This window comes from Octopus bimaculoides, chromosome 21 (genome assembly GCF_046866305.1).
Source record: "Octopus bimaculoides isolate indiv1 chromosome 21, ASM4686630v1, whole genome shotgun sequence".
Classification (NCBI taxonomy): domain Eukaryota; kingdom Metazoa; phylum Mollusca; class Cephalopoda; order Octopoda; family Octopodidae; genus Octopus; species Octopus bimaculoides.
This window is the reverse complement of record NC_142948.1, coordinates 39319423-39342971: the sequence shown is the minus strand read 5'-3', so window position 1 is coordinate 39342971 and position 23549 is coordinate 39319423. Positions and strand designations below refer to the sequence as shown.

Sequence of the window (23549 nt, the reverse complement as noted above, 5' to 3'; positions counted from 1 at the left end):
TCCCCTCCCCTTACAGTCTTCTTCCCCACCCTCCCATCACGTCCCCCACCCCCACCACTCTCCTAAGCAACACGTTTCCCTGTTAATGTTAACGCGTTGCTGACAAGTGAAGGCTGTGTGTGTGTGTGTGTGTGTACGTGCATGTGCATGTGTGGTTGTGTGGGTGGGTGTAGAAGATGGGGACTCTACCGCAACCACCACCACCACCACCACCACCACCATCACATCGTTTGCCACCAGCGATGGAGCCTCTACGGGATATTCTTCAACCGGCTAGAAATAGAAGCTAAACCTCCCTCAAATTGCGCATCAGACCCTGTAGTCTTAGAAAACAGCACGTCGCATAATGTCGTTGGATCCTGGATCCCAGATGTTTCCGGAATATATACGATTAAGACAGGATGGTCATAGCTGGAATGATTTTGATGAAAAGTGTGCTAGGTCAGGGTTGATTTGGAGGGGGGAGGGGTAAATAACTATCAACACGTTTCACAATCACCACCACCACCTTCACCACCTCCATCACCATCATCACAACCACCACAATTTTCATCACTTCTACGATCTCATCACGACCCACACCTGTTCCACCGCAACCACTGCTTCTACACTCACCTCAACCACCACCACCATCATCATCATCATCATCGCCATCATCATCGTCGTCATCATCACCATTATTATCATCATCATCACTAACACAGCCATCAACACGAGGTTCGTGGTGTTTATTAAGTTTCGTAAAGTGTGTGTGTGTAAATTAGACTCCAAATCCCTGTTGGTCATCTTTTTGGCCAGCCATTTCGGTAATTCTTCGCATCCTTCTTCACCATTTTCTTCTTCTTTCTTTTCCTCTTCGTTCTTTTCTTCCTGCTTCCTTCCCCCCTCTTCTCCCCCCCTCTTCTCCCCCCCTCTCTAGTCGGAAAATAACTTTTTCCGGACAGACAAGAAATTTGCTGGATTGTTTGTTTCTTTTTTTCCTTTTTCTTCATCTCTTTTTCTTTTCTGCTTCCCCTCCTTTCTTTTGGTAACCAAAGAAAGCGATGATGAGAAAGGGGAAAGAAGGGAAAAAACCCCGCACAAGCAGCAGACATGTCCATACACACATACAAAAGCTCGCGCCCACACACACACATCATATACTCATACACACACGTGTATGTATTTGCGACTACGTGTGTGTGTGTGTGTGCGTGTGTGTGCGTGTACGCGTGTGTGTGTACGCGTGTGTAATTAAATGCAGACCGTGGGATATACCGGAATTATTACCAATAATAATAATAGCAGCAATAACAAGAAAAAGAAAATATCAAAAATAGAGGCGAAGACAGAAATGAGAAGAAATAGAGAGAGAGAAAGAGAGAGAGGGGGAGAGAGACAGCAGTCAGAGTCAATTTAAACTTGCAACCTTCCAATTAATATTTAAGTAAAAAGAGTTTGAAGGATTTTTAAAGAACTTGAACGGAAGCCAACTTGTTGATATATAATTTAACATTAACTCTTCCTCTTCCTTCACCCCCCACCACCGCCACCACCATTACAGCCTCTGCCATCGCCCTCACCACCACCGTATATCCGCAGGCGCTACATGTTCCCCGTCGTTATCTCTTTTCCTTTCTTTTTCTTGATTTCTCAATTTTCTTTCTTTTATTCTCCCTCTCTCTTTCTTTCTCTCTCTATCTATATGTATGTATATATCTATATATCCATTTCTAGCTTTATCTATCCATATATCTAGCTAATTCTCAATCTATACTATAGCTTTGCTCTGTCTGTCTGTCTGTCTCTCTCTCTCTCTCTCTCTCTCTCTCTATATATATATATATATATATATATATATATATATATATATATATATATATATATATATATATATATATATCAAGATAGATAGAGCGCTAGAGATTGATATATATATATATATATATCAATCTCTAGCGCTCTATCTATCTTTCTTTCTTTCTTTTCATGTTTCTAGTTAGTGTCACGTTTTTTATTTGTTTTTTCTTTCTTTCTTTCTTTTTTTACCCTTTTCATCACTGCCGTCTTTTATTTTCCTTATTCTTCTTCTTCTTGTAATTCTTCTTTTAACCGCTGCTTGCCGCCAGCCAGCTTTTCTGATCCACGTCTCCTGTGCGCGTGTCTTTCGATTCCTTGTGGCCCCAAAACGGTAACATTGTACTCACTGGTAAAGAGCCGAAAGTCGCAAAAAAGAAAAAAAGGCGGGAGAGAGGAAAACAACTGGAGAAACAGACACAGATGTGTGTGTGTGTGTGTGTGTGTGTGTGTGTACGGAGAGAGATTGAATCAATGAATGTGTGAAAGAGAGAGAAAGAAAGAAAATGAGCAAGAGAAAAGTAGAGAGAGAGAGAGAATGAAGGGTGGTGGTGGGGGGACGAGCCCATGTTAACCGTTCTCTTGTAGAGGAACGATAAAAAAAAGGGAATAGGAACAGATTACTGCTTGTATAGAAATTATTGTTGTTGCTGTTATTATTAATGTTATATTGGTGTGTTTGGACAAGCATATTGTTTCATAACGTAAATATTTTTTTGAAAGGAATAAAAAAAAGAATGAAGGGGAAAAAAGAGGGACCAAACTTCACATTACGATTAATATAATGCACTTGTGATCAGAGAACAACAACGATAGCAATAATAATAATAATAATAATAATAAAATGGTAACGAAAACAGCTTTAGAAAAACATTATTATTATTTATCGGGTACAAAACCAACCAGACCACTTCCATCATCATCACAATCATCGCTCCTAAAACAACAACAATAACAACAACTATAAGTTATAAGAGAAACACCCACCGCCACTCCACCCCCTTTCACTCTTATTTAAACCAACCGCACACACACACACACACACACACATACGAATAGACTCACACACGCATACACACCAGCCCAGCAGCACTTTTAACCCCCCCCCCCCCCCCAAATACATCAACGCTACTACTACAACCAGTACTACAACAAACCCGAAATCCACCACCACGACCAACACTACCAACTCCACGTATACGCCAAACTACATCACTACCAACACATTCACCATTATCATCAGCATCATTTGCCACCACCATCACCATCCTTATCGTCATCACCACATCGACAACATCCGCGACTCAGCAAAGGAGCCTCGACGTGCTAAAAATAGCAGCCAAATTTACCGCAAAAAAAAATGATAATAATAAGGAATTAATTGGTCATGGTTGGAGCGTCGTTGATCCTCTGCCTGCAGAGTCACGGCTGACTCGACGGACTGAACAACAACAACAACAACAGCATTAAGAATATTTAACATCTTTTATTGCAACACAAGAATTTATAGCCAACCGGCTTCCCAGCCACACCCCGCCGCCCACTACCTTCAACTTACATACGCACATACATACATAACATACATACGTACATACACACACACACGTATATATATATGTGTGTGTATATATATATATATATATACACACATACATATATATATATACATACATACACACACACAACACATACATAACATTTATATATTCACACTTACCATTCAGCCAGCCAACAAGCCTGCAAGCCAACTCCAACCCCAACCCCATCGCCACACTCTCACTACGACCCCAAATACATCGCCACTACCGCCAGCATCTTCACCACCAACAGCAACATCAACAAACTCCAATTTGACAAGTGAAGAAATGGCAGTACGGTTCCGATGTTATGCTTTACCATTAATCTCTGGTATTATTTTACTATGGGTGCCACTCTTGGAAGGTAGGTTACTCAATCTAGTCATTCCTTATTAATATTATTCTCTATATATTCTTATTCTTACTTATATCTCGTGTTTTAATGTGTTTGCGCGCGTGTGAATCGTATCTCTTTCCTACATATACATTGCATGTGTGTGTGTGCGTGTGTGTATTTATATAGTGAACCTCAAAAGACACGTGTTGAATTCTCTTTCTTTTGATTCTTCACCTATTCGTGTATACACACACATATTCACTCGTAGACACCCACAAACAGCGTTGTGTGTATGTATGTATATATGCATATACATAATCTGTGAAGTCCACCACGTGTATGTATATAAACAGTTATACATAATATATATGTACGCACACATACATACATACATATACATACAAACGTATATATGTATATGCATATATATATATGTGTGTGTGTATATATATATTTACATATATATGCATGTATATGTGTATGTATTTATCATACATGTATTTATATGCCTCTCTGTGTGAGTGTGTGTGTATTTATATATAATATATATATATATATATATATATGAATACATATAAACGTATGTGTGTATGTATGTATATATATATATATATATACAATATAAACATATATATATACATAGATATAAACATACATACATATAAACAAGCACACATATAAATACATATATATACATACACACTCACACATGTATATATGAACTCGAAATGTATGAAAATTACAGATATATCTATATTTACGTCATTTGTATTAATAGAACTTTTATGTGTATATACCCCATTCATGTATGTAGATCATATTTGTCAATGTAAACTGTATGAATGTATAGATCATGTGTGTATGTATATGATAAATGTGTGTATATATATAAATATATGTATTAAGGTTCTGGATGTAAGTGCATACCTTTGATGAATTTATGACAAGTATCAGCCCAGTCTTTAAATAACTGCAAATATTCTCTAACTTTCCACATGGAACTTTTGTGTGAATTCACGTTCAAAACAGAAACAACTCTAACTGCTCATTGAAGATGTGATTTACTCTTTCGTTGTCTTTTCCTTTGGATTATATATCTATCTATCTATCTATATATCTATCTATATACATATATACACATATAAACAAATGACAACAGATAGATTGTGGTAAATTCACTACAGCTGTTTCAAATGAGTTTTTTCTATCGATGAAGAGAGCTATTACATCATGTGAAAAAAGGTGTTTTCATCAGGTGAATATACACAAGTTAAACATTTTAAAAAGGATTCCCTGGCTCTAACCAGGAAATCATGAAGGGGCACATAATGTTGATTCTTGGAATATTTTTTTTAATGTTTAATTCATGTATATTCACCTGATGAAAATGTTTTCTTTTTTGTTTTTTTTTCCACACGAATTAAAAACTCTATTCTTCAATAAAAAAAAAAAACTCATTAGAAACAGGTGTTGTGAGTGAACCACAATCCATCTGCAATCATTTGCTTATTACTCACCTTATTCGGAACCTGCAACTAGCATGGATCTGGAGTCCATTAAGTGCAGTACAATTGGTGCAGTGTGTATTCCCAGGTACAGCCTTGAGACTCAAGGTATGTCCAATCAAACATTAGTGAGTGTATATACAACTGAAATATTAATCCGTCTGTACTTCGGTATGTATGTATGTTTCTCGAATGTTGTTTCATACACAATTGCTATTTCTTTGACCTTAACTTGGTGCTTTACAATTTAGGGGCCTGATTCACTTGAATCCTGAACTTTCATATGTATGTATGTATGTATATGTATGTATTCTTGCATGTATGCATGTGGTTGGGTGATTATGTACATACATGTGTGTGTATTTAATGTCAATGTGAAAGTGACAGTGAAACTAAGATGATTTTCGGCAACTAAGGCTGCAGCTTCCAAGCCACTGGTTTCCCCCACTTATCCGATCTCAATCACTTCTGCACTCCCCACCCTCCATACACACCCAGAACACCAAGTTATACTAGTTTCTACAAAGTCTAATTGTTAATCCAAGTCTATTTGTCAACCTAAGTTAAATTGTTAATCCTTTTTCAGCTTCTAATCCCATCAAAGACATCTTTGTCTTATATCCATGGAGAAGGCAATATAATACAGTACCAACCACATACTGGGGTCTGGTGTCAAAGTCATTGACTAACCTGTACCTGACACTTAGAACTTATCAGTAATAACCATTTGGCAGATTCATCAGAGCATGCAGCACATGTTCTGATTTCAAATCATGCTGAGGTCAACTTTGCCTTTATCAATGAAATAAATTCCAGCCCAATACTGAAGTTTACAGTATTAATTAACCGCCTCCCCTCAAAGTTGCTAGCCTTATCTCTAAATTCAAAACTTAGTGAGCTGGTAGGATTGTTTGAGTGGCAGAAGAAAATGTTCGCAGTATCATAAGCACAGGAACAAAATTTGTTTAGGTGGGGTGCAAACCCAGGTCCAACATTTATTAGAAACAGGGGCGATTTTTTCCAATCTTAATATCAAAACAAACAACTAGTATAATACTCATTATTATTATTATTACTGTTTAAAGTGGCAAAGGAGGTGAGCTGGCAGAAACGTTAGCATGCCGGGTGAAATGCTTAGTGGTATTTCATTCGTCTTTACGTTCTGAGTTCAAATTCTGCTAGGGTTGACTTCACCTTTCATCTTTTTGGGGTTGATAAATTAAGTACTATTGAAACACAGGGATCGATGTAGTTGACTAGTCCCCAACTCCTCCAAAATTTCAGGTTGTGTCCCTTTAGCAGAAAGGATTATTATTATTATATTTGTACAACAATCCAATCAGATAAACCCAATAATGGAAAAGTAATGTTTCAAATCCGTCTAAAAATGTTTCTCTGTTTGTTTTGGCAATGAAGATTTTCAGGAGGATGGTTAGAGTGTTTCCATTACCCCAGCTCCCACCAAAAATTTTGTGAGGGTGCTGCATCCCCTGTTCCCAAGCCTATGTCCTCTAGATGTCTTAAGAAATGCTTTCCTTCCACAGAGTGAGGAAATAGAACCACTTAACCTTAGAGTTTCTTGGGTCAAGACAAAAATCCAGTCTTTCGTTGCTTTCTGGGTGACTCCACTTCGTGTCTTTGTTTCAGGTGAGAATATCAGAGTTGTTGACTGCTTCATCACTTACCTCAGCAATCCATAGCAACACTAGCTGTGAGTTTGAAGTCTTAAAAAGACTTAGACATGCTAATGTAGTTGTGAACTCCTTGGACGAGGGGTTTGGCACTGCCAATATCTGAGCAAGAAGACAAAGGTTCATATCTTCAGGTCTCTGATCCTCTCCTCCCTATCTTTCTCTGTAGTTGCAAGACTTGGACACTATCTGGGACCCTTAGGAGCTGCCTGATCCCCTTTGGTGCCAGGACTCTTTGTAGGATTATGGCTTACCATTGGTGGGATTCCATATCCAACCAACGACTCTGCCCAGAAACTGTGATGTATCTTGTTACTTGTATGACTCAGCAGTGTCACCTTAGATAAGTTGCTCAGTTTCCCGAGTTGGATACTGTGTATCATGTTCTCTTCTTTGAGGATCCAGCTGGGGTGACACCTTGTGTTGGTCAGCCATGTCATATGGTCATAGTGGACGAGGAAGTATTCTGCAGAGATGGGGACTGGAACACTGGAGGGCTGATTGGGGGCAACCCAAGAAAATACTGACAAATGATGGATGCAGCAACGCACTGCAATGGCACATGGCCCCATAACTGACCTAACCTGCAATGGTACATGACCCCATAACTGACCTAACTTAACCACTATGTTCAGAGTTCAAAACCTGCTTAGGTCAGCTTTGCCTTTCACTTTTTGGCAGTGAGCTAGCAGTACTGTTAGCATGCTGGACAAAGTGTGTGACTTTACTGAGTTCAAATTCTGCCAAGGTCAACTTTGCCTTTTATCTTTTCAAGGTCGATTAAATAAATACCCGTTGAGCATTGGGGTGGGGTGGGAGGTTGATATAACTGACTTACCCTCTCCCCTGAAATTGCTGGCCTTGTGCCAAAATTTGAAATCATCATCATCATCATCATCATTATGAAAGTGGTGAACTGGCAGAATCGTTGGCACATCAGGCAAAATTCTTAGCAGTATTTTGTCTGCCACTATGTTTTGAGTTCAAAGTCTGCTAAGGTTGACTTTGCCTTTCATCTTTTTGGGGTCGATTAAATAAGTACCAGTTATACACTGAGGTCAATGAAATCGATTCAGTCCCTTCTCCCAAATTTGAGGCCTTGTGCTTCCAGTAGAAAGGATTATTATTATTTATTATTATTATTATTATCATTATCCGAGTGTCATCAAAATCAATAGATCGATGAACAAAAATGCTTTGAAATATTTTATTGCATCCCTTAATGTTCTCAGTTCAAACCCCACTGGGGCCAATTGTGTTTTTGTCTGTCTTTTCAGTAGTGTTGGTCTTGGTGTTGGGGAAGGCTGTTAATTGAAGGACCGTGATCAATATAATCAACTGATCCTTCCCATAAAATCGTGTCATCCCTCCCATCCCTGCCAGTTTCAGAAATTCATTTATTTCTGATGGGGTTCCTTTTTGTTTTTTGTCTACTTTTTAGCAGAAAATTCCAAACAATATATTGTAAAAAAAAAAAAATCTAAGGAAACAAATATTGATGCACTTTTGTCTCTGTGTGCATTTGTGTGTGTGAGTGTGTGTGTGTGGGGGGGATGAACTGACTGCATGTATGTGTGCGTGTTTGTGTGTCCATGTGCATTTGTTCGTGTGTGCTCTGTGGGGTGGGGTGCATAAGCGTTTGTGTTCTTCTATGTGTGTGTGTGTATATATATATATATATATATATATATATATATATATATATATGTATATATATGTGTGCATATATATATATATATATATATATACATACATGTGGTGTACTTCTGGTGGTCAGCAACCACACACTCACACACATATGTATGTATGTATATTTATACTAGGGCATTCCTCTCTTTCAGATAATGATGTGAATATAGAACAAGGATTTTTCTTCATTGCTTCTCCTCCACTCCTTAGCATTTTTCTTGTTATGCTGTCTTTTCCTGGAGTTTTATCTGCTTTCTTCAGCTGGGGGACAATTTTTCGTTTATTTACTTTTTATTCATTTATCTTTTTGCGTGTGTGTGTGTGTGTGTCGACAGAATCAAATATTATCTTGCTTCATAAGAAAGGCAATGAAGAAGATTTAAGAAGTTCTCTTCCCTGTATACCTCTTGTCTCACCTCTACAAGAAGTTTACAAAGCTCATAGTCATCAGACTATCAAAACATTTTGATGACCAAAGGCCGAAGGAGCAAGCAGTTTTCCGTAAGAGCTTCACTGTGGCAGATCTCATATTCACTCTAACGCAGCTTATAGAATAAGTGAAAGAATACAAGCTGCCCCCTGTGCCTTGCATTTGGCACTTGTGAGAGGACCTTTGATAGTTTCAAGATGAACACAGAGCTGAAATTTCTGGAAATTCAATGGGAAAAGCAATGCACTAAAACTGCTCAGTAATGCAAACTCTGGGTGCACCACCTTTTTTTTTTTTTTTTCAGATGTCCTTCTCTGGTATCACCACCCACAAGATTTCCAATTTAGAAGCAAATCTTACAAGGAGATACCACCTCTGCATGTCTAGAAACAGTCATTAGAGACATTGACTGGAAAGGCAGCATGAACATTAACAGCTAGCTACTAACACACCTCTCTAATTAACTGATGACATTGTACTCATTGAAACTAACATCAGTTGCAGGCCATACTGAGAAAGCTGGACACCCCTGGCTCAGCAATAGGCTTTAAAATGAACTGCACAGAAACAAAATAGATGCAGTCAAAAGTGTGGGTGTGTCCCCATCACTGCTTGACTACTGGTGTTGGTTTGTTTACATCCCCATAACTTAGTGGTTTGACATCAGAGACTGATAGAATAATTCAAGTCTAGTGGTGACCTGCCCTTGTACATGTGAACATTCTCCATACACAACCTGGCAGGACCTGAACTGTCCCCTGCTGCTTAAGTAGATTACTGGAACTTCGGTCATCCATGGCTAGACTTGGAATGAATTCTGGAGTGGTTTCCCATTATCTTCTCCAGGCAGGTGGGATTTGAACTCAGAATGTAGAGAGCCAGAAGATATATTGTAAAGCATTTCTGTTGATGCACCAATGATCTTGCCACTCCCCCACCTGCAGGGCAACGTCACATGAAGTGTCTTATTCAGGAATACAATGTGTCGCTCAGTCCAGGAATCGAACCCATGATCTAGCAATCAGGAGTGCAACACCCTAACCACTAGGTCACACATCTTCATGATAAAATAAGTACTAAGCTTAAAAATAATAATTACTGGGGTCAGTTTGTTTGATTTAAACCCTTTGAGCGAGTGCTCCAGCAAGGCCATAGCCCAATGGCTGAAACAAGCGTAAGATAATATATATATACATAAGTATGAAGCTGACTTTGTTGATAAACATACTGATGGTTGGTCCTCCTACAAGTAAAATTCCTCTCATAAAATGGTCCCAAGAATCAGCTGTTAATGTGACATCTTTGTCAACTTATAAATATGCTCCTTCACACAATTTCCTGCAGATGCACTCCAATTCTCAAATGCCTTTGTGAGTATTTCTTTAAGCAGATTCTTTAACATTTCTCTTGTGCAGTTTTGTAAATGGTTTCAGAATATTTTGGCAAATACCAACTTTAAAAAAAGTTTGCTCATCCTAAACATCATCCTTATTCTTTCTTATCATCCTCTTCATCATTACAATCATCACCACTAACATCATCATCATCCTTGTGATGTCCACTTTTCCATGCTTGGAAACTCTGCCTCAATGAATTCCTGATGGCATTCATTGAGGCAGAGTTTTCTATGGTCGGATGCCCTTCCTGTCACCAACTCTCACCTGTCTCCAACTAAAGTAATATATATATATATGCACATATATATGTATACATGTATATAAACATATATATATATATGGATATGTATGTGTATATATATATATATATATATGTATATATATATATTTTCACACACATATATATGTATGTATATGTTGGATGATGGTACGCTTGCATTAAATGAGGATGCAAAGAAAGAGGTCTGGAGATGCCACTACGATAGATTGCTTAATAAAGAGAATGAATGGGAGAAAGAGAGCCTGCCTTATGTCGACCCAATAGAGGGACCAGCTATCCGAGTTGATAGTACCAGGGTAGATAAAGCAATTAAGAGTATGAAGACCGGGAAAGCCCCCGGCCCATCAGGAATCACTGCAGAGATGCTCAAAATATCTGGCAGTGTTGGCTATAGCCTAGTCACCCGTATTACGAACCAGGTGATACACGAAGGAGTCATACCCTATGACTGGTGTAGCAGCATCATAGTCAACTGCTACAAAGGTAAAGGGGACGCTTTAGATACAAATAATTACAGAGGCATCAAGCTGTTAGATCAGGTTATGAAAGTTACAGAGAGGGTCATAGCCCAACTAATTAGGGAGCGAATCAATTTAGATGAGATGCAGTTTGGGTTCGTGCCAGGTAAAAGCACTACTGATGCCTTATTTCTAGTGAGACAGTTGCAAGAGAAATACCTAGCTAAGGATAAACCTCTGTACCTGGCTTTCGTTGACATGGAGAAAGCCTTTGACAGGGTCCCCCGATCCCTTATCTGGTGGTCAATGAGGAAACTTGGGATAGAAGAATGGTTAGTGAGAGCTGTGCGAGCCATGTACAGAGATGCTGCCAGTAAGGTGAGGGTTGGAAATGAGTACAGCAATGAATTCCGGGTAGAGGTAGGGGTCCACCAAGGTTCCGTCCTCAGCCCCCTATTATTTACCATAGTCCTCCAGGCAATCACAGAGGAGTTCAAGACAGGTTGCCCCTGGGAGCTCCTCTATGCTGATGACCTTGCCCTAATTGCGGAGTCACTATCAGAACTAGAGGAGAAGTTTCAGGTGTGGAAGCAAGGTCTAGAATTGAAGGGCCTTAGAGTCAACCTAGCTAAAACCAAAATCCTAATAAGTAGGAAGGTAGATAAAACACAAACCCCTTCAGGTAGATGGCCCTGCTCAGTATGTAGAAAAGGAGTAGGTAGTAACTCTATAAGATGTACCTGGTGCAAGCTATGGACACATAAGAGGTGCAGCAACATCAAAGGCAGGTTAACTAGCAAGTTAGTTTTTGTTTGTGGCAGATGTTCAGGTGCAATAAAGACTGCAAACAAACAGGAAACAACTTCTATCTCATTCCAGGGTGAAAAACTAGAGGTAGTCGATAGCTTCCGCTATCTGGGCGACCAAGTTAGTAGTGGGGGTGGGTGCGCTGAAAGTGTAGCTGCTAGAATAAGAATAGCCTGGGCAAAGTTTAGAGAGCTCTTACCCCTGCTGGCGACAAAGGGACTCTCACTCAGAGTAAAAGGCAGACTGTATGACGCATGCGTACGAACAACCATGCTACATGGCAGTGAAACATGGGCTGTAACTGCTGAGGACATACGTAAGCTCGCAAGGAATGAAGCCAGTATGCTCCGTTGGATGTGTAATGTCAATGTGAATACCCGTCAGAGTGTAAGTATCTTGAGAGAAAAGCTGAACATTAGAAGCATCAGTTGTGGCGTGCAAGAGAGACGATTGCGCTGGTATGGACATGTGGTGAGAATGGAGGAGGATAGCTGCGTGAAAAAGTGCCACACCCTAACAGTTGAGGGAACCCGTGGAAGAGGTATGCCCAGGAAGACCTGGGCTGAGGTGGTGAGGCAAGACCTTCGTACATTGGGCCTCACCGAGGCGATGACTACGGACCGAGACCTTTGGAAATGGGCTGTGCGTGAGAAGACCCGGCAAGCCAAGTAAGATCGTTGCCAGTGCCCCTGGACTGGTTCTTGTGCGGGTGGCACATGAGATGCACCATTTTGAGCGTGGCCGTTGCCAGTACCGCCTGACTGGCTCCTGTAGGATTTTCGAGCGAGATCGTTGCCAGCGCCCCTGGACTGGCTTGTGCGGGTGGCACATAAAAGACACCATTTCGAGCGTGGCCGTTTTCGTGCGGGTGACACGTAAAAGCACCCACTACACTCTCTGAGTGGTTGGCGTTAGGAAGGGCATCCAGCTGTAGAAACTCTGCCAAATCAGACTGGAGCCTGGTGTTGCCATCCGGTTTCACCAGTCCTCAGTCAAATCGTCCAACCCATGCTAGCATGGAAAGCGGACGTTAAACGATGATGATGATGTATATATATATATATATATATACACACACACGCACACATATATATATATGCATACATACATACATAAATGTACATATGTAAATATATAGTGTGTGTGTATATATATATATGAATGAACCAATGTGTATATGAAGCAGAAAAGCTGTTGAACCTGGTTTCTAAGTTCAAATGTTAATTATCTGTGATACTGTATCCTCTGAGGAATGCATACGACTCTTCTTGTTGTCTCAGTATGCCTGACTGACAAACAGGCTCCACTCCTAACAGCTAAATGGCCAGTGATAGGAAGAACAGCCAGCTGTGAAATATAAACCACATCCTACCTCAGGGATTGTTCACGGATTTCTAACAACCCAACCATTGTTGTTGTTGTTGTTGTTGTTATTTGATGTTTAATCAGTAGATCCCCCTGGCTTGAAAAGACCAATGATCAAAGGAATTCCAACCAAGACCATCTCTTCTTTTTTTCTTTTTTTTTTTTTGTCCCTAAGCAAAGTGTACTAAAGACCACAAAAGTAAGGAAGTGTAAGAGGGAGAGCTGAACAGAAGTAGATCCTCACAGAAGAAGCTCCCCACTCACTCATGCAAAGTGTTTTAGCCCCTAACTCCTTACATTCTAAGGGGTCTGAGCTGGGCTGCATCCAGGTCATGACACTACTGTCACATTCTATGCTTCTGGATGATTAAGGTACCCCAGAGCTGGTGCACTTTGGTTGTTCTAACCACTTCGGTCTCAAATGCTAGTTGAATATAAGGTAAATCATTCATTTGGAAATTCCCTTCCATTCCTCCATCTCAAAATCCAGTCAGAACTCTTCTTAGCTGCTTCTGCCATTGCATTAAGAATTCTGGTTCTCTTTCTTCAAGAAATTGAAACCTGTTTCATCAGATCATCAGCAAATTCATCCACAAACCCTCTTGTACCCCTTTCTACAGCTAGGACTTTGGTTATCCAGCATGTTCTTTCTCTTGAAGATGAAAACTGGTGATTTAGGAGGAATTTAGCTGCTATTTCTAACCGGTTGAGCTACCATAAAGAGGTTCCTATATCAACCCAATATGTCTGGTTGGCTGATGGGGTTGGTATGCAAGGTTCCCTTCCCCTGGTCCCTCTAATCATATGGGAATGTTTCCTGTGTGTTTGGTGATGCTTGTGAGACAAAGACTTCTCCGTGTGGTCTTCTTCTTGCTTCACTGCCAACCAGGTTTGTTCCAAGTGTCTTTTACTATATAACCTCCAGCCGCCCAGTCACTTGTGAAGGCAATTTGCTAGATAGAAACTGTATGGAAGCTTTATCTGTGTATGTTAGCCTGTATATGTATGTATGTTCTTTTATTCTTTTCTTATACTCGTTTCAGCCATTTGACTGTGGCCATGCTGGAGCAACGCCTTTAGTCGAACGAATCGACCCAAGGACTTATTTTTGTAAGCCTAGTACTTATTCTATCAGTCTCTTGGCCGAACTGCTAAGTTACAGGGATGTAAACACACCAACATCAGTTGTTAAGTGATGGTGGGGGGACAAACACCAGAACATGAAGACAGGTGAAATACCACTAAGCATTTTGCCTGACATGCTAATGATTCTGCCAGCTTTGCTGCCATTAGATGTATGTTTCAAATTTTTGGCACAAGGCCAGCAATTTCAGGTGGTGGGTAATTTTATCATATCGACCCCAGTGCTCAACTGGTACTTATTTTATCGATCTGGAAAGGATGGAAGGTACAGTCGACCATAGTAGAATTTGAACTCATAATGTAACGGTGGACGAAATGCTGCTAAGCAGTTCGCCTGGCAGGCTAGCAACTCTGTCAGCTCACCACTTTGATAATAATTATAATAATAATAATGGCACTGTTAAACACAAGGCAGAATACCAGGAAAACCCAGAGAATAAGAACTAGAAAAAGTTATTTTTATGGGTGCTGCCCACATTCTTCCAAAAAACTTTGTTAACCTGAGAATATCTGGTTCTCTTAAAACTCTTTCCAAATCTGAAGCATTACAAAAAAAACTTTTAATGAAATCTTAATTCAAAGAATCTGGTTTGCTTTCCTTAAAATATATCTTTGCTAATCATAAACAGCTCTCATAGTTAAAACATTCAACTTGCTGTTACTTGAGCTCTCTGGGTGAGACTTGGAACAGTTTATATAAAATAAAGTAGCAACAACAACGAAAATAAAAATTTAAGAAAAAGAAACTGGCATTCTGTCGGTTAGAACGACGAGGGTTCCAGTTGATCCGATCAACAGAACAGCTTGTTTGAGAAATTAATGTGCAAGTGGCTGAGCACTCCACAGACACATGTACCGTCAATGTAGTTCTCAGCGGGAGTCAGTGTGACACAGAATGTGACAAGGCTGGGCCCATTGAATTACAGGTACAACTCATTTTTGCCAAGTGAGTGGACTGCAACAATGTGAAACAAAGTGTCTTGTTTAAGGACACAATGTGCCACTGGGAATCAAACTCGTGACCATACAATCATGAACAGAATATCCCCAACCACGAAGCCACATGCCTTGGCACAAAAATAACAACGGTTATTAAAACTCCTTTTTACTGTAGGCACAAGGCCAGCAATTTTAGGGGAGGGATAAGTCAATGACATCGACCCCAACGTAGAACTGGTACTTAATTGATCAAACCCCAAAAGGATGAAAGGCAAAGTCAACTTTAGTAAACTTTGAATTAAATGGGATGGTCAAGACTGGAATGTTTATAACCACAGGTCTCCTTGATCAGGACTGATCTGGAGCTAAACAACAACATCAATATCAACTATGAGTTAATAAATTACTAGTTACAATACCAAGCCCATGGAGTGTACTAAAAGAAGAAAAAAGAAAACACTTCCAGAATTTGTAATTTTATGAATGGGGTGCCACAGGGAGTCATACTCACACCTTTTTTTAACCCATATTTAAATGAACTTCCTGTACCTCCTTGAAATAGACACAGATGACTTGAAACATTTAACCCACCCCCACACACAGCACACCACCATTAATCTCCTGACACACTGTTACACAGCTCCAATCCAACACCGACCACCTAGTTAACTGGCGCCACACTGTAAACTGTTTGCTCACAAACACAATGCAACGTCTAGTCTGGGAATCAAACCCACAATCTCACAATCATAAGTAAAACACCCTGACGACTAAGTCATGTGCCTTCGTGTGCACACACACACACACACATTCATACACATGCACTCACACACACATACACACTCATACATGATGGGCTTCTTTCAGTTTCCTTCAACCAAATCTACTCTCAAGACTTCAGTCAGTCCAAGGCTATAACAGAAGACTCTTCCCCAAAATGTATTGCAGTGGAACTGAACCCAAAACCATGTGGTTGGGAAGCAAACTTCTTAACTGCACAGCCTAACCACTCTTAAATATATAATACCACCCAAAAATATTACGGTATAATACCCTGCACAACAGCATTTTAATATGGATGGTTTTCCATGCTCTGTCCCACCGTCAAGTATAATACTCTCTCCTACTCTCTGCCACCCATCTTGTAACATTGGATATATTTTCTTTTCTTTTCTTTCCTTTTCGTCTTACAATCACATCTGTTTTCACAGTTGACACGATAGGCATCAATTCATCATGGACATGTGTGTGTAGCATACTGTATATATATTTGCATACATAAGTTTGTTTGCTGTATGTATGTGTTTGTATATATATATTTATATTTATATACATATATATGTACACACACACACAGAGGTGTTTGTGTGTGCATGTGTGTGTGTATATATAGATATATATACACATGCATACATACACATGCATATATTGGCACACATACACATAGGTACACACACACATGAACATGCACACACACACATACATAGCAACACATCCCAGAAATAAGCATGTAATAAGTGCATATGTACATGGGCATCCATCCATGACTACCCCATTGATATTGTCTGAATTCCATTGGAAGTATCTTGTTCCTGTGTTAGAAAGCAACTCTTTCTCTATTGGTGAGAAATTTGGAAAACAATGGAAAAAGAAACACACACACACACACAGAGATATACATACATATATATATATATATATATATATGTATATATACATGTATATATATATATATATGTGTGTGTGGTTCAAAATTGTACAAAAAACAAAAGACAGTGACAGGTGAGGGAACAACAAATGAGGTGGATTAATTTGATGCTCAGGAAAAATGTTCCAAGCCTACACTCTTCTACAGAAAGGAATGTGTGTGTGTGTGTGTTGTTAAATAGTATGAAATTAAGTTGTCAGATTCACAGAATCATTAAAGAATTGAAAAAGGTGTCTTGTGGTATTTGTTCTGGCTTTTTGTGTTCTTTGTTTAAATCCCTCCAATCTCAACTTTGCCTTTCATCCTTTTGGGGTCAATTAAATAAAGGACCAGTAAAGTACTGGGGTTAATATAACTGACCCATTCTCTTCCCTGGACTATCAGGAGAATCACATAACTCATTGCTGATGTATATTATATGGACTTCTTTTTTTACATACCATGTTTACTGTTATTTCTTTTTATTGTTCCTTTCTATGCATATTCTTACCTCATCTGTCACTTTGGTGGCAGATAAAAGAAATCAGTATTATAATTAGTAATAATAACAATAATAATATTAATAATAGATTTGCTCGACTAAAAGGCGGTGCTCCAGCCTGGCCACAGTCAAATGACTGAAACAAGTAAAAGAGTAAAAGAGTCTACTATAGGCACAAGGACTGGATTTTTGTGGGGAGGGGGACAATCGATCACATTGACCCCAGTACTTGACTAGTACTTAATTTATTGACCTCAAAAGGATGAAAGGCAGCCGCTAAGCATTTTTCCCGGTGTGCTAACGATTGGGCCAGCTCACCACATTCTAATAACATAGTGTAACATAATCATTCATCACCAATTATTGTAGTATGGCCAATTGTTACGATGATATTTGTTTACATTATATAAACCGTGTAGTAACAATATAACAAAACTGGATAACAACAACGTAACAGTCCAACAAACTGAATATTTTTTATAGTAATTCCACTGTTTGCTGGAAACAAATTTCACTAGTTTCTTTGGGCAGAATGAAATGACAATATTTTTCATGTTCAGCCACTACTAATTAACGTAATAATAATCTTACTTTTCATTGTCCAATTTGCAATCTTCTCAGGAGATTTCTTCATGGCTTCTAAAATACGCTGCAAACGTTAAACCTCTTCTGGGTCATAACTGAATTTTGTTAGAGAGTTCGATATGCCGTCTGAGCAAAAACGAACCTATAATGTTTCCAGACTTCTTAAGACATAACTCCATTAAACCGTTGTTGTTTTTCTTGTTGCTGAAGTAGTCGTTTCTGCAACTCCTGTTGCTTTTGCAACTGTATTATCGAAGCTAATAGGTTTTCCACAGTCAACAACTTCGTATCCCCCAAATTTGTTAACTGACCTGCATGAGCTTCGAAACCTTGTCGCCAATATTGTAACATGGTTACTCGTCACCGATTATTGTGGTATCACCGCTATTTACGATGATACTTGTTTACACTATAACCGTGTACTAACAATAGCACATAAACAAAGCTGGGCAAATTGTTATTAAGATGGTGAGCTGGCGGAATCGTTAGCAGGTTTTCACCCATTGCTCCATTCTGAGTTCAAATTCTGCCTAGGTCGAATTTGCCTTTCATCCTTTTGGGATCGATAAATTAAGTACCAGTGAGACACTGGGGTCGATGTAATCGACTAGTCCCCTCTCCAAAAATTTCAGGTCTTGTGCTTTTAGTAGAAAGGATTATTATTATTATTATTATTATTAAGTAGCATTTTCAAGCATATTTACACATGAATTAATATCTCACCATTGACATGGAATATAGCCTCCTGTATTACTATCACGTGCAGTCATGAGATCAGATAGCAAGGTGGGGGAGGAATTTCAGTTGACATAGTTAAACTCAGCACTGCTAAGAACATTTCACAATCTGCAGTTCTGTATCACAGTCCCGCGATGTGATGCAACTCAGTGACAAAAGTACCCAGTTTGCACTCAACAACACTAAAACCATGTTCTGGCTTGAACAGTGTTATTTTAGGGTGGCATTAAGAATTTATTTGCTTTCGTTTTATTTAATTTTTTTATTTATTTGATTTTTATTTTGATCTTTTATTTATTTGATTTTTAATTTTTATTTTATATTTATCTTATTTATTTTATTTTATTTCATTCTTCAAAACCAATTGGCCATCTGTTTTAAATCTTAATTGGAGACAAGCCAATGAGGGAAGCCTCTGTATTGTCACTCATCCCACTAAAATCTGCAGCTAAATATCCCTTACTTAGTCTAATGTCTCTTCAATATATATATATATATACACACACACATATATATATATATATATACATATATATATGGAAAAACATATTGGATTTATTAGGCAGTAAATTTGGCAGAGGCTGAATGAGCTGTGTTCAAATATGTGTACCAAGTATATGCATGTATGTGTGTGTGTGTGTTAGTAACAAACTAAAAGAATAAGTACTCAACACTGGGAAGATGGATAAATAATTCCTTTTAGTAGAAGTTTTGCTTATCTTTCTGGAACCTATGGTTTCATGGTGTAGGAAATTAGTATTTATTTCATCAGATCTCAAATCTCAAATATTACACCACTATTGCAGTTGATGTGAAAGAACTACAACAATGGAGTGCCATTTATCATTTGAATTCTTGCTGAAATACAGTTTTCCATCAGCATTAAATTTTAAGTTCCAGAAAAATAAGAAAAATTCTATTAAAAATTATATCTATCTATCTATCTAGATAGATAGATAGATTCAGATGAATATGGTACTTAAGTTGAGGCACCAGAATTTAGTACGGTATTCATCATCATCATAGCATAGAGTAACTTATGCTAATACCATATTTGTTGAACATGTCCTTTCATCCTTTCGGGGGTCAACATAATCAACTGGCTACACACTGGTTTCAATGTGATTGACTTGTCCCCTCCCCCAAAGTTTCAGGCCTTGTGTCTATAGTAGAAAGGAGATTCTAGTTAATGCACTCTGTGTATTGAAAGCATGTGGTTTAATGATTAGGTCACTGGGTGTCTGATCATTTGAATGTGGGTTCAATTCCTGCATCTGGTGGCATGCTATGTCCTTCAGCAAGCCTCTTCATTTCATGCAGCTGCTCCAGTCTGCTCAGTTGAAAATGAGCAGCTGCTGAGTGCATCCTCACATCTCTCTCTCTATCACTCCACTCTTGCAAGGGTGGAAAAATACATGATGATGATGATGATGAATAACAAGAGGAAGATGATGTTAACAACAACAACAATGATGATGATGATGATGATGAAGATGATGAGGATGGTGATTGTGATGATAATGAGGAGGAGCAGAAGCAGGATGATGATGATGATATTGACAATGCTGTTGCTACTGCTACTGCTGTTGATAATGATGATGATGATGATGATGATGACGACGACTTATATCAACCATTATTTCTGTGGATCAAATCTAAGAAACAGACAAACCAAAGCAAATCTCAATGGATCCAAATCTAGCTGTTGTGTTTATTATTTGTTTCTGTCCTTCATTAAAATAAATGGTTAAAGTGGCTTCAAGCTGGAATGACAACAAATTCTAATGATGCCAGTGCAGTTTAATTAACAGCATTTCAATCTCTCAAGGTTAAACGAGACCAGTCTTAGACCTCTGACTTCCACCAAAAAACAGTTTTGATTCTGGTGGTTGGTTCTGGGGAATAATTAACAATAAAAAGGTGAAGCACTTTAAAAGTTAGCAAAAATAGAAAAGAGAAAATAGAAAAGAAATGAAAAAAAAAGATTTGTCAGTAAAAGAAAAAAAACACAAGGAAACTAAAGAAATTAAAAATGTCTTCCTGAGGTCAAAGTCTAAGGATTATTTTTTTTCTTTTCTAAATCATCATCATCACCACTACCACCACCATCATCATCATCACCACCACAACCATCACCATGACCACCATCATCACTACCTCCAGCATCATCACCATTCTCTCATCCTCCTCCTTCACATCATCCTAATCATCATCATCATCATCATAATCGTTATCCTTACCAAGTTCCACATCACCATCAATATCATTCTCATCTTCATCATTGTCGTTTTTATCACCATCATAATTATTATTGTTATTGTACATATAAAGAAATCATTATTTCTATCATATACAAACATGTGTGTGTGTGTGTGTGTGCATGTGTTGCTGGTAAATTATTTTCGTTTCAAGTATTAAAGTTGTTCCCCCTTTCCATTCACCCTGGTCCCTCCCTCTTGACACAATCACAAGTGTTATTCACTCCACATACAAATACTGCATCAAACGTTGCCAAATGTAAATACACCGTCTCTTCCTTCCCTTCTCCATCTCTCTCTCTCTCTCTCCCCACTCTCTTCGTCTCTCTCTCTCTCTCTCTTCTCTTCTCTATTCTCAAGTTTTGTAGACTTCTAAGAGGGTCTGTCATAGAATATCCTGGTGTTTCCTTTCACCAGACAATCAGAAATTGGACACTGCACTTTGCAGTGCATACGTACAGTACACATACACACACACACATGTATGTATGTATGTATATGTAGATGTGTAAACTAACTCTGTTGCTATAATAGACACAACGTGGTGTGTGTAAATGTGTAAACACATAATACACAGTGTTGTGTATGTGTATGCACACATAAATATACATTCACACAGACATATACACATACATATATATATAAGAACATCCATAAACATATATATATACATATATATATATATATATATATATATATATATGTGTGTGTGTGTGTGTGTGTGTGTTTATATATATATACATACATATACATACACACACATATACATACATACAGATAGATAGTTAAATAGATAAATAGCTAGCTAGTTAGATAGATAAATAAATTCAAAAAGGGATAAAACTCTTTTACAGGAATTTTATCAAGAAGCCAGTGTGTAAAAAAATCCGTAAGGGAAATTTCTATTCCCAAGAATATAATTATTCGTTTATATTTATATAAAGGGCATTATCACAGAAAAATAACAACGCCACACAGTGGACTTCTCAAAATAACCACATTTAGTACCTAATGCAAGGAAAAACAACCAACAGAAGCCTACCTAAGTTTATTTAAAAGAAAGTAGGTAGGCTTCTGTTGGTTGTTTTTCCTCGCATTAGGTACTAAATGTGGTTATTTTGAGAAGTCCACTGTGTGGCGTTGTTATTTTTCTGTGATAATGCCCTTTATATAAATATAAACGAATAGTTAGATAGATAGATGCATATATGTATGTATGTACACGGTGTACTATTTACACACTGTACTTTGTTAGATGCAGGAAACATTTATGTTGAGAAACTGTACAGTTAACTGTTGTACTGGGTTAGTGATTGGACAAACACTGATACTGTACAAGGCTGGACTGTGTCCATGCTTTACTGTACTGAAACAAAGACTAATTACTTTGTTGTACTGTATTAGACAATGTACGTGTTTTACCACACTGCTGGGAACTGTTTACATGTTACTGTACTGCAATAGTACCATGTATGCACTATATTGTGCTAGGAAAGACTGTATATATGTTATATACAGGGGTAGACAGGGTATAGTCATTGCTGTACAGGTCATCTTTATGTTAATAGAAGATGTCAGTGATTTTGGTAGCAGTGAATAAAATCCTGTACCCTAAAGAATAAAGAAATGGCCGTGCATGGAGTCGATGGAAGCCTTACCTGCCAAGAGAATCTGAACTCCTTGGGGATCTTTTTAAAATTAGCAACAAGAACCTAATAGAATGGCAGAATGGAACCAAAATCAGTCAGGAAAAGTGAAGCTGCAGCTCAGCAACTAAAGAGGCCGGTCCATGCTTACCAACAGCATTGTGGGTGCTAGACAGGTGGACTGGTTAAACTGCATGGAGTTTGGTTTGGATCTCTATGTGGAAAAGAACTGGAATGAGGTAATAAACAGGATGGTCAAGTTCACCCAGAAATAGACTGAGATGAAGCTATCCTTGAAAGGTCAAGCAGGAGTAACAAATGCTTATATTGTCTCCATCACCATTATTTTGTCACAGCTCACATTTATCTGGACTGGGGTATCTGCTCTTCGACCATTTGTGGAAGTGATACGTTCCAGTGATCAAGTGCTCCACTCTACAGAGTGGAGGGCTGGGCGTATTATGGCTGATGGTTTGCAGGTGTGCACTGAGGCTTTGACATCTCCAGTGATTCCTTGACAGTGAATAGGTGTGGCTACTGGTTGTTAGACATTTTTCTGTAGATCAGTTCTTAGATAGTCCTGCAGTCCTGGATCAAGCAAAGACCAAGACAGAAACCTTGGTATCTGGAATATCATCAAGCCCTCTACCAGTTGCTGGGACTTTCACATTGATGTTCT

The 23549-nt window shown here is 38.6% G+C and overlaps 1 protein-coding gene across 1 annotated transcript in view; it reads left to right on the top strand.

Annotated features, from left to right (window-relative positions):
- The first annotated feature begins 3316 nt into the window (after window positions 1-3316).
- The window catches only part of LOC106867297 (sushi, von Willebrand factor type A, EGF and pentraxin domain-containing protein 1), a 57483-nt gene continuing 37250 nt past the window's right edge, over window positions 3317-23549 (top strand). The window contains exon 1 of the mRNA XM_014912138.3: window positions 3317-3777. Within this exon, the coding sequence (XP_014767624.1) occupies window positions 3702-3777 (76 nt within the window). The 5' untranslated portion in view covers window positions 3317-3701. The remainder of the gene's footprint in view (window positions 3778-23549) is intronic.